This window comes from Pseudonaja textilis, chromosome 1, assembly GCF_049901715.1.
Source record: "Pseudonaja textilis isolate UNSWEBS1 chromosome 1, rPseTex1.2, whole genome shotgun sequence".
Taxonomy (NCBI): Eukaryota; Metazoa; Chordata; class Lepidosauria; order Squamata; family Elapidae; genus Pseudonaja; species Pseudonaja textilis.
In genome coordinates this window covers 275,364,530-275,379,135 of record NC_141990.1, presented here as the reverse complement: position 1 = coordinate 275,379,135, position 14,606 = coordinate 275,364,530, and the positions used below count along the sequence as shown (strand labels likewise).

Here is a 14,606-nt window from a genome sequence, read left to right as displayed (position 1 = left end):
TATTAATATATCATTATTAGTCAGGCAAAGGCAAAAAATGGAGAATACAAATTGTCCTTCCACTAAATGTAGAGTGAGGGTTTAATACTCCTATCTATAAAATATTTCATTATTTTTCTGTGTTTCCCTTAAAAATGTATGATTCTGAACGTTTGCAGATGATATACATGATGGCGGTTCTACATAATATATATTTTTTTGTTTCAATGTAGATTTGGTCCTGGATTAGTGATCTATTGGTATGGATTTATCGAGGAACTAGACTGTCATCGCAACCGGGGTATCTTGCTCAAAGACTGTTTCCCTACTGACATTACTGTCCTTTGAGGCAGAATGGCTCAGCCATGAAGGTGGAAAAGGCAAATCCGGAAGCAATTTTATTTTCCTGAAGTATAAACTACTGGCAACATCTGTTCTGAACTTCAGCTGAACTCTTTACTGGCTGGGATCGCCCTACCACCACTTTAGACAAACACGTCAAGAGTCTCTGTTTTACTTCAACCCCCTGCTGATGCAAGCAGCCAAAAAATACCGACACAGCCCAAACATTATCAGCATTTCTGCCTCTGTCAAACAGTTTATAGATAGCTGTAATCTTTCTTCCTTCCGGATGGCTTCTCTTTGCACTTTCAACAAAAGAAGAAATCTAGAGGTCAAAAGGTGTGGTTTTCAGTTTTCCTCCCAATAGCAGAGTCACCTTAAAAATACAAAATGTCTTCAGTCCCAAATTATTTTCTGGGAAATGTTAAAAACTTGTTAATACCAAGATAATTAATGTCAATCTCCATTTTCCCAGGCTCATTTTGGGCCAAAATAGGGTAAAAAAGCAAGTCACCCATTGATGCATTATTCTAAGCCTGAATTTCTTGGCTTTTAGGGTATTAGCAAGACCATTGACACTTCTATAAGAATCTAGTGTCCTTGAAAGTGAAAACATAAAAATGTAGAAATGCTTTGTCTTCAAACAAAAAGCTTTGCATATTGTTTCTTGAATTAAAACATAGGCATGTTTATGGATTGTAGAAGATGTAATGGACATTTTAATCCTGATGTTTTAAAGCAAAATAAAGTGGGTCATTGTTTGAGCCTTGATCTTGTCCTGATAATCTGTCTTGCAAAGAAGATATTTTTAAAATCAAAATTAAGGCAAAGGATTTCTTTAGACAATGTATTGTGGACATGGCCTAGAAAGCAGAGCTCTGAACCTTACATTTTTGATCTACATATTAGTCATGTTTATAAGCATAGAAAATTATTGCAAAAAAAGACATATACTCACATTTAGCTAGTTGGGTCATGTAGCAGAATTAGTAGACTGGGATTACATTTCATAGCTGCTTTAAAGGACAGGTTTCCAATCCAATAACTTTTCAGGCCATTTTTTTTCCTTCACATCTTATGATGACACTTATTTTTATGATTTGAAAGAGTAAAATAAACCTCTATATGTTTTTATCATTTAAAATTCTTTACGAGTTTGTTACAATTCCAGGCTCCTTAAAGTCATGTCTGTCCTGAACATAATTACTTGAAGCAGAAGTATTCATTCATTCCTATCAAGAATTCTATGTAAAATGTATTTTGATGCCTAGATTGGTATGTATTCTAGGTTATATATTCATATCTCCAGTACGCATTTTAGATTTAGCTTTTCTGTTAGTGACACATATAGAATTCAAATAAAATATTACAGTACTGATTCATAATATACCATCTAACTTATATGTAACTGAAGACATCCATTTCACTACAACTTGCTCAACAATTTGAATTTGAATCTAGGAAGAAGTGAGATTCTGAATCCCAAATTTTTCTTGCTTGCTCTTTCAGTTCCTTTTTTCTATCTTTTCCCTTTTTTCTTCTGTCTTTCCTCTCCCCTCTCCCCCCACTCCAAGCCATTCAAGGAGCATTTTTCAAAATATCTGTTTGACCTGGAATCACTTTTCTTATGTCCTTTCTTTATCATACACATTTTCTGCACTTATCCAAACATGTGCACACCAATATGGAATCCAGAATGTTCAGAGGGAAAAGGAGGAATTAAAGGCTACCACTTCATTTTAGATCAGGTCCAACTGCCTAGCATGTTTCTTATGATTATGTTCTAAAATTTTCTTTTAAAAAAATCCTATTTGCAAAAACTCACTTGCTAAGAAAAACAGAGATCTTGGTAAATGCCAGAGGTGTCTATGAGCATTATGGCAACCATGTATGTTTTGTTAAATACTTCATGCCTTTATATATCCATTAGATCATTCTGCCGAGCTGCGAGTTGCTGAGTTTTTCCAGACACCAATTCTTTCAAATAAATATTTTTGCTTTAAAAAAGAAATAATCCTTCTCTGTCTTTTATTAAAATAAACAGCCTCTTTCCCACCCAGCAATACTACCCCACGATATCTTGACGACTTGGCAGAGATAACCCTGCATTTTTTGCCATTTCTTTGGAAGATCAAACTTTTCATCAGGGCCTTATTTCAAACAGCTGTAGGTCAGCAAGTTATTTGTATTCAACATGATGCAATGGGCTGCTTGATTTACTGATACTTAAAAATGACAGAAGAAATTTTCAGTGTGTAACTTATTGAGGAAGCAAAGAAAGCAACATTTGGGTTGTTTTAATGGCATGCAATTGGGGAAAGAATGAGACAGTTTTGTAGCATGTCGTTGCAGAATACCTTATGCCACCAGACTTGAAATTCTAGACCTAAACAACCTAGAACTACGACACCTTCTGTCCGATCTAAGTATAGTACATATAATTATACATTGCAATGTCCTATCTGTCAATGAATACTTCAGCTTCAGCCATAACAATACAAGAGTACACAATAGATACAGACTCAAGGTTAATCACACCAAACTTGATTGCAGGAAATAAGACTTCAGCAACAGAGTGGTCAACGTCTGGAATAATCTACCTGACTGTGGTTTCTTCCCCAAACCCCAAAAACTTTAACCTTAGACTGTCTACTATTGACCTCACCCCCTTCCTAAGAGGCCTGTAGGGAGCGTGCATAAGCGTACCAATCGTGCCTACTGTCCCTGTCCTATTGTTTCTTTTTTATTCGTATCCATTTCATGTATTCATACCCATGCTTATACTATACCTGTTATCTTATAATCGCTTGACAAAATAAATAAATAAAAAATAAATGTCCTAACAGATGACTTAAAAGGCTTTGTTTTGTTGGAAGCTACAACAAGCTTCTCACTAAAACTGCAACAAGCCTCACTAAAATAAGTGAAATTAAATATATACACAATACCTTGAAAACACTCCTCAAACCTCATCTAATCTTTGTGGGATGTTTGGGGATTTAATATTAATTTTAATTTCGGAAAGATAAATAAAACAAGATGCCTTTAATTTGGTATATACATAGCAGGGTGAGTTCAAAATCTGCCTAATTGTCTTCTTAGTTTTTGACTTTACATAAATGCTTTTGGAATCTTTTTAAAATAGAATAAAACAAGTCATAAAGACTAGAATTTAATTCTGCATTTTCTAGTAGTGCATTGCCCAGTCACACAATCTATTTCACCATAGTTTTAATTGACCTACACAACTATAAAGAGAAGTTTACAGGCTACAAAGGCTGGATTCAAGCAATGTGCTAAACACACACACACACCAAAGCACATTATGATCTACCAAAGTTAGGCCAATTGAATTCTTGGAGATAAGATTCCAGTCCACCTAAAAAGTGTCAGATTGGAAAGGCTAGACTTGGAGATCAATCAGTTTTAAATTGACAAATAGTATTTTATTTGATATTTTACACTTCCCATCATTTATACTGCTGATTGTCATTTCCAGTTGTGCCCATAAGTTGATAGTAAATAGTAAACAGACTAACATTAATTTTTAAAGTTACCCAGCAAGACTAAAATTGCTTTGCAGGCCGAAAATGCATCATTCCGTCAGTACTTGGCAAACATACTACTAGATAATAGAATATGTTCCATGTAGTCCAGTCTGCATAAAATACACTATTTGGGTTATAGAAAGGTCACATTTTACCAAAAAATTCTCAGGTCAGAGGAAATATTCAAAGCTATTTCTCCTGGGTATACTAAATATTATTTGAACATTTACTATTAAAAGCATGTCAGGATTCAAAAGATTAAATTGGATGCATTTATGAACTAAATAATAAATAAAGCAGATTTAGTTCCTCTTGCATTTTTTTATTTTCCTGTTATTGTTATATATACGACTCTTATACAAAGAACAGCTTATGTCAGCTACTATAAATTATGTTTTGAATACAATGGTAATCCAGTTAAATTTCAAAATCTGATCAAAGCAACTCAACATGTTTCCTCCCCTCAACTTTACTATATTAGAGGAAGAGCCTCTTTTTCCAATTTTAATGGAGTCAGTGTAGCCAAGAGTTTGGGGTGAAATTCGAATAACATGAAACCAAGATGGAAGGCCCTTTTTTAATCTGAAAAGGCTTAGTATCGATTTATTTAAAGGCAGCTGAAAAGAAAGCTTTCCTGTCATTTATACCAGCCTGTACATATAATATGTGGTTATAAGTAATCTCAAAGAGAAGTTCTAAAGTCAGCTTTTAAGATCACACATTGAAATGCCTACCTTAAGACAAACCTATTTGGGAGTATTAGCAAATAAGTAGAGGACGTGACTTCTCAGATGTTTTTTACTAAATGTACATAGACTCCAATAGCCTATATCCTTGACATTCTAAATATCTTTAGAATGAAATTCTTCTCTAGTATGAAATAAGAATAATTCAAATTCTAAGGATAATACTTTGCATATAAGCAATACTACCATTGTTTTGTAAAATCTGCTTGCTTATTAACTGACCAATTTAAGAAAGTATAATCAAAAGCTAACACAGTCCTGCAAGCCAGAAATTTTGTGTCCAGTACACAAAGTGTATATTTGGAACAGGTCTTTTTGGCTTCATCTCGAAGAACTGCTAAATATACAGAATTAAAATAAATGACCAAATGCTTGTTCTTCAGAGCCAAAATACTGGGACCTGGGAGCAAGCTTTTTAAAGTTTTAAATTATTGAATGACTTGGAAGACCGCTGCTTAGAGTTACCAAGGAAACCTGGAAAAGGGAATATAACCCAAGAAGAATACAATATAATGTCCGGAAATTATAGAAACTATATAAGAGAAGATGAAGCTAAAGATGAATTAAAAATGAGGATGGCAAGAAATATCAAAATGTAAACAATACAGTCAAAAGACGAACAGAGGTAGATGCAAGCATTTGCAAGACTCATCAGAGATGAGTTCTACCCTGCATTCCTGATTTTCCTAAAAACTTAGTTCTGCTGCTTGGCCTGGGGTCCCAAGCCTGCTATGTTGGGAGTGGCTGACCAGGTAGAGAAGATCCCACCCATCTTCTTGGTTTTTAGCTTTTCTATTCAATTTTTATATTTTTATTTTCGAGTACTTTTTATTGTTTATTGTACTGTAAATCTCCCAGAAACACTGTATCAGGTGATACAGGAATGGAATGGAGTGGAGGTGAGAAGGGAGGGGAGGGGAAGGAAGATGGAAAGGAAGGAAATGAGGGGAGGGGAGGAGGGGAGGGGAGGGGAAGGAGAGGAGAGGAGAAGAGAGGAAAGGAAAGGGAAGGGAAGGGAAGGAAGGGAGGGGAGGGAAGGAAGGAGAGGAGAGGAAAGGAAAGGGAAGGAAGGGGGGGAGGGGAGGGGAGGGGAGGGGAGGGGAGGAAGGAGAGGAGAGGAAGGGAGGGGAGGGGAGGAGGAGAGGAAAGGAAAGGAAGGGGAGGAGAGGAGAGGAAAGGAAGGGAAGGGAGGGGAGGAGAGGAGAGGAAAGGAAAGGGAAGGAAGGGCGGGGACGGGAGGGGAGGAAGGGGAGGAGAAGAGAGGAAAGGAAAGGGAAGGGAAGGGAAGGGAGGGGAGGCGAGGGGAAGGGAGGGGAGGGGAAGGGAGGGGAGGGGAGGAAGGAGAGGAGAGGAAAGGAAAGGAAAGGGAAGGGAAGGAAGGGCGGGGAGGGGAAGGGAGGGGAGGGGAGGAAGGAGAGGAGAGGAAGGGAGGGGAGGGGAGGAGGAGAGGAAAGGAAAGGAAGGGGAGGGGAGGAGGGGAGGGGAGAGGAAAGGAAGGGGGGAGGGGAGGGGAGGAGAGGAGAGGAGAGGAAGGAAAAGGAAAGGAAAGGGAAGGGAAGGGAAGGAAAAGGAGAAAATTCATTAAATAAATGTACTGAAGACACTTTAGCTTCCACCTACCTTTGCTTGATTCTGGAGGTAACAGCTATCAAGACTAACCAGCCATGAACAGATACACTTCAATTTTATCTAACCCCTTAGATTACTTCTTTTGGCTGTTTTCAGCTTCAACATATTACCATTGTTGCTCTCTTGACTGTGCTACAGATAGAAGATTCAAGTCAGGCTGTTTTAAAGTGTTAAGGCCAAAATAAATTAAGAAATACCAACTAAGATTTAATATTTAATTGAGAGCCTGAGTGAAATGACCATTAACCCCAGTTGGCTTTAATTTGCAAAATCATCATTTTGACTGATAATGCAGCTTAAACAATTTATTCATATCAAAAAGTCATTTTGATACTCACCTCTTGTGCTAAAAGGGCATGAAATAATGTTGATTAGAAAGCAGACTGCATGCCATTCTCACCTATACCAAAATATTAATTCACTTGGCCAATCATACTATATTTTCAATTCATATTATTGAAGGATGCATTAGAACTATGCCTGTGCTAAGACAAAAATCTATTACTCGATGCACTTTAATTAACATTTAACATTTAAATTACTTTAGATGACTTCTAACTGAAAACTTTTCTAATAAAATGAATGTGCAACAGGATCGGTACCGTATGTTCATGCTGTAAGATAAATTCTAATAGCAATAATAATTTACGTCGGGAAGGTCCTTATCATTAGCATAAATCCTGGGTTATATGCTAAAATCATTAAGAAAAGTGCAAATCACACAAACTTCAATAAGATTAGTAGTGTGAACAATTGGATTGGCTAATCAACCAAAGAAAATCAACCAAAGAAAATGCTTCCTTTCAGGTACCTCAAAGCTTAAAACTAAAACGTAAGTCTATTTTCTAAAGTCCCACTCCATCCTGTGAGAATTCTGTTTGTAGGTCTGAATACAATTTGTTTCATGAATGAATGTCCCAGGATAATGCTGCAGGATCCACTTTGGGTCGGTCACCAGGACCAGAGGTTTTGTCTTGCAAGCTTTCAGACTTGTGCTGGAGCCCATCCAGAGAGATGTTTCCTGAATATGGGCCTCAGCAGGAGTCCCTGAATATGACCAACCCAGATTTGATCCTGCCACAAATGGGCTCCAGCATGAGTCCAAAAGCTTGGAGGACAAAACCTCTGGTCCTAGTGACTGACTCAGATTGGATCCTGCAACAATTTGTTTCACTGAGTTTGGATGGAACATTTCACTTCATAGAATTTAACCAAAAATCTGGAAAAAAAATATTGTATTATCCCCTCCCCCAAAAGTATTTTAAGATAATAAGATGTTCGCAGAGTAAAGACATCGCTGTGAAAAAGTATATATTTGAATCAGTTTTATGTCGCAGGAATTCGTTATCTCTATTTGAATGTGGACTGGGAGATAAAATACATTTCTTAGTGTACATTTTAAACCCCAGGCTCTCTTCAGAAAGAAAGCTCTGTGGAAGCAATCAGATCATTTTTTGTTGGAAAAATTTTACTCCAGCAGAGTCCATGGGCGTGAAGCAAAACAAAACTTCTGTCAGACTCACAGAACTTTCATATACAAAGAGAAATTCATTAAAGGGAAATTACTGAGATTTGGGGAATGTTATTTCTACTATACAAATGAAATTAATGTAGAAGAGCTATACTGTAAGCCTTGTCAATGAACTCTGCGATGAAAGGTGCAAGTAGGGTTAAAATCCACTCTACTTTGTTAGCTGAAGTTAATATGCCACACTAAGAGTGTTATGTCTTAAAATCATTAGCTTAGTCTCAGGAGACCCTGCAGGAACATATGACAAGGCTGGGCTCCTTTAGAGAGATGACACATGAAAAGTGGGGGGGATCAAATAAATAAATCTGAAGGGCTTTTTTTCCCCCTGATCATTATAATAAAGCCAATCTCCCATCTGTTTCACCAGCCTTTTGTCTCAGCAGAGATACAGGTTCATTACAAATTGAGCTGAGTGGGGTAGCACTGTGGGAATTTGTTTCAGAACCAGTGCTCCAGGGACAAGAAGCAGCACAAAAGTAAGTGAGGAGATGTGCAGGTGAACTGTCCTTCTTCCAAAGACACCAACAAAGTGAGAATTGCACAGAAATCAACAAAAAGGTCTTTGTCTAGTTGGCTAGAAAAATAGAAGTTGAGAATTACAGTTTAACTTTTTACCTTCTCATCATACAGACATTTACAGGAAATAATTCTTTTTGTACAGTGTACATTTTTCATGCAATTAGGTGTGTATTTTTTACTCTAAAGTAATGTTTAGTACTAAGTTTCAGACTCAGAAATATGAGAGTGTTTATAGAATTCTGTTTTAAAGGTATACAATTTAAAATTGGATCACAAATGTTGCTCACGAAAATTATCAGTGTTAGAAATGACTTTGTCACAAATTCCAGATGTACAATCATATAGAAACAGAGCCCATTCGAAAGAGAAAAATGCAGCAATACCTACCAAGTAATGTGAAAGATAGATCTGTCAACAGGATCCACCTGCCAATAGAATCCACTCTGGTCTCTATTCAAAATTACAACCAACAGGATTCACTGAAGGATTGTTCCTATCTTCTGGACATCAGTGTGGTGCAGCCTTATAAAACATTTCTCTCTTCTCAGGATATTTTCCATATTTCCACATTAGAGCGGGCCGCTGAAAAAGATATAACGAAACAATTTGTCACTACCTGGACCAACCATATTTAATTGCAGTAAAGTTCCCCCAGTATAGGTTTTACAAACTGAATATGCCTATGAGCAGGTGATAAACAATTTTGATCAGCTCATACTTGTCTATGCATTATCAGACCTGTACTCTGGGGTAGCAAAAAGGGGGAATGAAAATTGCTTTATGCTTTCTTACAAAATTCCATTTATCCAAACAATAAATGGGGAGAAAAGAGATCAAAGTATTGCACTCATTTTTTCTAGTTGTGTACATAACAGTTTTAAAATGAAAACCCTTTAAAGCCCAGGGATATAGTGCATGAAGACAACAATTACATGGATCTTTGTTTTATTTATATTTATTATATATATTCCCAAACTCTAATAGAACCTCTTATATTTTTATTATTAAGATTTAGCAATGTTTAATGCCGTTAATAAATGGTTAACCAATGTTTAGAGTGGTTAATAACCGCAAAACAACAATGTCTATCAATTTGTTCCAAGGCTTCCAACTCTATGATTTGGGTTAATATAGCAACATATTGCAGTGTGATCAGGATGTATTGCAATTTGTTTTCATACTCAGTTTTCCATAGTGAAGCTAAGGTAGTCTTAAATGTATCTTCTAATTTTTACAACTTGTATTGCCCAGAGTGAATTTGCTTCTAATGTACAGCTGCTCACACTGCTTTCAATCATGTGTTCTTCCCACTGAAATTAGGTGTAGGCAGTTCATTTGGTTAGTAACTTATTTTCAGTTTAAACTGTCTATTTGTCTGTGGATGGGATAGTAGCAACCCAAGGAATATAGTGGAGGGATAAACCATGTGGAAAGACCACTAAATCCTTTCAGTAAGGTAAAAGGTGATAGAAGAAGTGTTGGGGGGGGGGATGCCAGCTATGGAGCTGCAATTTCTGCCCAACCCAGAATGGTTAAATGTTTCTAGATCCAATCCAAGAATGTTCAATTTGCATTTTTACCACCATTCAAGATAAATAACATAATTCCAAGGGCACCGAAATTAGAGGATGGGAAGGCTAGATAGCTGTGTCCATTCCCATGGTTCCTAAGAGAGCAGCTTTAGTTATATTGTTCTTAGCTACAAGTCCTTCAGAGTGTGCAAGAATTTTTCTAATCTTTTTTCTTTGATGATCTCATCTTCATCAGAATTTGAAATGGAATTTAATTGATTTGTCTTTTATCTGTGAGACTTTCCAACTGCATCATTCCCAATGTCTGGTTCGATGTTTTCAGACCATCAGTTCAATAAGAAAAGTAAATAAGAATATCCAAATGTAGGCCAACCCAACTATCACATAAAATCAATAGTGTAAAATAATTGAAGTCCATTTGTTCCATCTGAATTATTTAGACTGCTTTTCTATAGGCAAATAAATATCCTATTGCAATTAACAAGTTGTATATCACAATTTTTTCAACTGTTTTTAATTTGATGGACATCATTTTGTGAGGACTGTCTATTAATTGCTCCTTGTGTGAATTTTTGGAAACTTATGGCTCATCCTTGGATCATTCATGATATTTTCTAATTGTATTGCATCCTTCTGGTTGCATTCAGTTATTCCAAATAATAGGTTCTCTCCCTCTCTTGTGTTCTTATTACATTTTTAAAATATTTAACTTTTGGCTTAATTATTAATGTTTTAGTTATATATGCAATTTTACTTCGTCTAATATTGAAAGATCTGTTCTTCTTATGGTAAGATGTTCTCAATAATTTTCTCAAGCACCATTTTTCAAGGGTATCCATTTTTCTTAGTTCAGTCTTAGTTATGGTTCATATTTCACAATCACAGTTACAACTAGGAAAATCATATGTATACCTAACTGCTTGTGAATTGCATCCTGAGGCGCTAATATTTCTATATCTTTCTATATTGTTTAATGTAAAACAAAAAAATAAAAAATAAAATGATCATTTGCTGATTCTATTTTTAGGCAACTTGTACAAATAGGATGGTAATACATCAATGCCTTCTGGTCTCCTATGATATTTGGAATTAATGGATGAATATCTCGGGCATATTATAGAACTGTGTAACAGAAACATCAATATTCACTTAAAAGCAATCCCCGATCTCTTTGACTCTCTTAACAGTCTAAGCATTGATTAACCATTAATTAATAACTATAAACTTTCTTAAATCTTAATAATAAAAATAAAAAATATCTGTTAGTATTTGAGACTATATTATGCAATAAATTATAAATAAAATAATGAGCTGCATTATTGACTTTTATACATCAAATGAACTCTATCCCTGCGATTTCATTTTAGAGACTCATATGCCATGATTTGCTCAATTAAACCAGGTTTAGTGATTCTTGATGTTGGAAAATGTAAAAAGATTTTAAAAAGATTAGAAAGTACCAATAAAGGAGAATATTTGTAGCTCAGAGTTGAAATGAGGGGTCCTTGGTGCTCTCTGAAATTGTTTGTTTTCTTGCAGACATTTCATTACCCTAACTAGATTAGAAAGTGCATATTTGCCTGATGGAGGCATAGTATGAATAGCTTCCTTAAAATTTATTTTGAATAGAAGCTCTTACATTTTCAATTGATGGTTGATTTGTCTTAAATGCATACATATATATATATATTCATCTTAGCAATTTATTAATAATTAAGGGTGTCTTTGGAAAAAGTGGAAACTAGACTATAAGAATAATCAAATATTAGAAGATGGGATGTCTAAGGAACAGCTTTTTCTTCTCTTTATATGATAAAGATATGTTTTCTGTAATCATTCTTCCTATGAGTTTTAAATTTCCAACTTGAGACTCCAGTTTTTACATTAATTTAATGACTAAGGTGAGAAGAGAGGTTAACTAGTCTGGCAATGACCTGGTTGATAACAGGCAATTCTCACTTGCTAATTTCCTCAGCCCTAGATCAAGTCTGCCTAGTCTATATTAATTGAATTTCTTTTAAATTATTCCTTTCAAAACTTATAGCCATCTTGTCAAAGGATGTAGGATTCATGATAGTTCAGCGAGAGGGGCAGCAACTAGATAAAAATAAAAGGAGGGAATTATATACATGAAGACCAAAAGTGAACAAGTAAAGAAAAATCAGCATCCATTTCAAAAAAAAAATGTTTGTTCAGCTTTGGTATAGGGAAAATATGAAGCAAACAAGCAAGCAAGCAAGGCAGACACTAAAGTGAAGCTCCTCTTTGCTTAAAAGATGACACTTCCATCATTTATTGGCTAGCTAAAAGAAGCCTTGTTCTTCTCTGCAGGGAGCAGTACACCTGTGTACTGACCCGATAAGGTCTTAGCCTGTTTGACTTAGGAAGACTTACCCCTGCTGTCTTCCCCTTGATTGGCAAAGGGCAGCTGCTACTTGGTCTCTGGTGGCTGTGGGTCTTTCCATCTGTCATCCTTGGGGACGCCACAGGTTGTCTCCAGCTATGGTAGTGTTGACTGGCTAAGCTGTCTCTTTTCAAACATAGACAGGCCAGAAAGATGCATGGTGGAAAAGCTTTGTCGAGAAGTGCATGAAGCATAGGGATGGATAGTGCAACACAGCAGGGAAGAGAAGGTATTGGCCATCCTCTGCTAGCTGTAAATAACCAGACATTAGATGGTGAAGTAAGAAAAGAACAGAATTATTAATAGAAAGAGAAAACAAAGCGGCCACAAGAACTGCAAAATTGAAATCACTATCTGGCATGGTAGAAGGGGATCAAAATTTGACTCAACAGAATTATTCGCAGCAGAGCATAAAGAGACAGTAAACTAATCCAAAATCTGTTTTTCTGTAAAAATTAGGGAATCTAGTCTCAATCGTATTTAATTGTTACTATCAGTTCACTCCATCAGCTTAACAAATGCAATAGTTAACTATGAAATCAATACCATGTCAGAGGGAAGGGGCTGCTTTCTTTTTCCTTTCCTTTGGCATGATTGTGTGTGGGTGATAACAGCATGTGAATATCAGAAAGCAATACAGGGAGGGAGGGAAAGATAAGTGATTGTTTTACTCAATGTGCAGTATTTATTGTATGTGTACTGTGCAAACTCACTACTGTGTAAACTACTTACTACGTGCTTTCTAGATTATTATAAATCTATTCCCTAAGTTGATTCATTTCTCAGGATCTCAGGATAGACTCAACAAAATAACATGCTACAACTGGCTTTCAGCAATGAATCTGCTGATGCCCAAGTAATGACAGAGAAGCAACTAGTTTATTTATTTGCTTTTAAGTCACAACCAAACTCACATACTGTTTTATATTCCACAATGTATTAATAGAATTTGATTACATAGGATAAGTACATGAATCCTATGTATGAACCTTGTGCTACTACCTGATCCTGCAATCTTATTTTGGCTAAAGAATAACAAAAACATAACAGTTACTTTCTATAAGGTGCGCTAGACATTAGCCTAAAACAGGGCTATTATGCAGAGGAATTGGCCACATCCAGCTTTCATTCAAATGATGAAATGATAAGGAGTTCTGAAGTTATAACTGAAAAGCAAAAGGTGTAAAGCTTATTTGCACTTACTTGGCAATAAGAATTGTTGATCTAACTTATTCTGAATAACTATACATAAAACTATACTATAAAAATAGAAGCCAGCATGGTATCAGAATCCAAAAATTCTTATCTTCAGGGAAAGGGCAATATTTTTTGTAGTCTGGGTTTTTGGCTAGGACAATCCTGGGAACCAATGAAGCTCACTATTCAACCACAGAGCTTTGGTTCCCACACCACACTAAGCCATTATGTTCTGGCTTGGCATATTGGGAGAAATCAGAATTTAGCAAACCAAAGGGATCCTACCAATAGGCAGGGGTAGTAGAGGAGCAAAAAAAAACAAAAAACAAGATGGCAAGATTGCAAAACTACAATCGAAGGAGGGTTGTGACCAAGTACAGAAAGTTATCCATTCACCCAAGCCTTGCTGATCTTCCTCACTGTATTGGGATGTTCATGGGAAGGATAAGCATACAAATGTCTGTCAAGAGTATGGTCCCAGCCAGGTCAACCAAGTTAGGAAGGTCATCCCAGCTGTGCAGCTAAAGCAAATAAGCATCTATTTGGGCAGCAGTGATACAAGAAGATATTGGAAGCAAAATATCACTTTATTGACAACAGCAAAGGCATCATTTCATACTGCATGGGTAGAGGCAGTGAGAAATTACTCCTGTATTTTACCAAGAGAATCACATGAAGACACAATTCCACCATAAAGGCAATCAAGAAATATGCTGCAGACGAGCACTTGGTAGGGTAACAATGCAGGCCTGGAAAAGATATTCGGAGCTGGGATATGTTTGTGTCTACAAAAATTAGAGAATTGTTCAAGCAATGGATTTTCCCATGACAGTCTGTAAAAGTGAAAGTTTGACTTTAAAAAAGCAGGGTAAAAAAAGTATTGGTCTTTTTGAACTTTGATGTTGGATCTTGGACAATACCATAGATAGATAAGGGAAAACAAAAGTATCATCAAACAAATCAACCCACTCGAAACACAATGAACAGACTCAAATTATCTTATCTTGGATACAGTCTGTGAAGTCCTAGCTCTCTGGAAATATCTACAATGCTAAGAAAAGTGGAAGGAAGGAAGAGAATGAGTAGCAACAAGGTGGAATCAGTTACAAGTGCACTATTGGTTGACCAGGTTAGGAAAAGATTATCATGGAGAAATGCTATCAATTAATCAGTAAGCGC

The 14,606-nt window shown here is 36.2% G+C and overlaps 1 protein-coding gene and 1 long non-coding RNA gene across 4 annotated transcripts in view; one reads left to right on the top strand and one right to left on the bottom strand.

Annotated features, from left to right (window-relative positions):
* The window catches only part of CDIN1 (CDAN1 interacting nuclease 1), a 133,490-nt gene extending 132,400 nt beyond the window's left edge, over window positions 1-1,090 (top strand). The window contains exon 11 of the mRNA XM_026710570.2: window positions 213-1,090. Within this exon, the coding sequence (XP_026566355.1) occupies window positions 213-327 (115 nt within the window). The 3' untranslated portion in view covers window positions 328-1,090. The remainder of the gene's footprint in view (window positions 1-212) is intronic.
* LOC148128224 (uncharacterized) overlaps window positions 1-14,606 on the bottom strand; it is a 145,813-nt gene that overhangs the window by 83,258 nt on the left and 47,949 nt on the right. For all 3 annotated transcript variants that reach the window (XR_015741057.1, XR_015741055.1, XR_015741056.1), the window contains exons 2-3: window positions 12,221-12,480; window positions 8,682-8,876 (exon numbers count right to left, since the gene is read on the bottom strand). This is a non-coding gene — a long non-coding RNA (uncharacterized LOC148128224). The remainder of the gene's footprint in view (window positions 1-8,681; window positions 8,877-12,220; window positions 12,481-14,606) is intronic.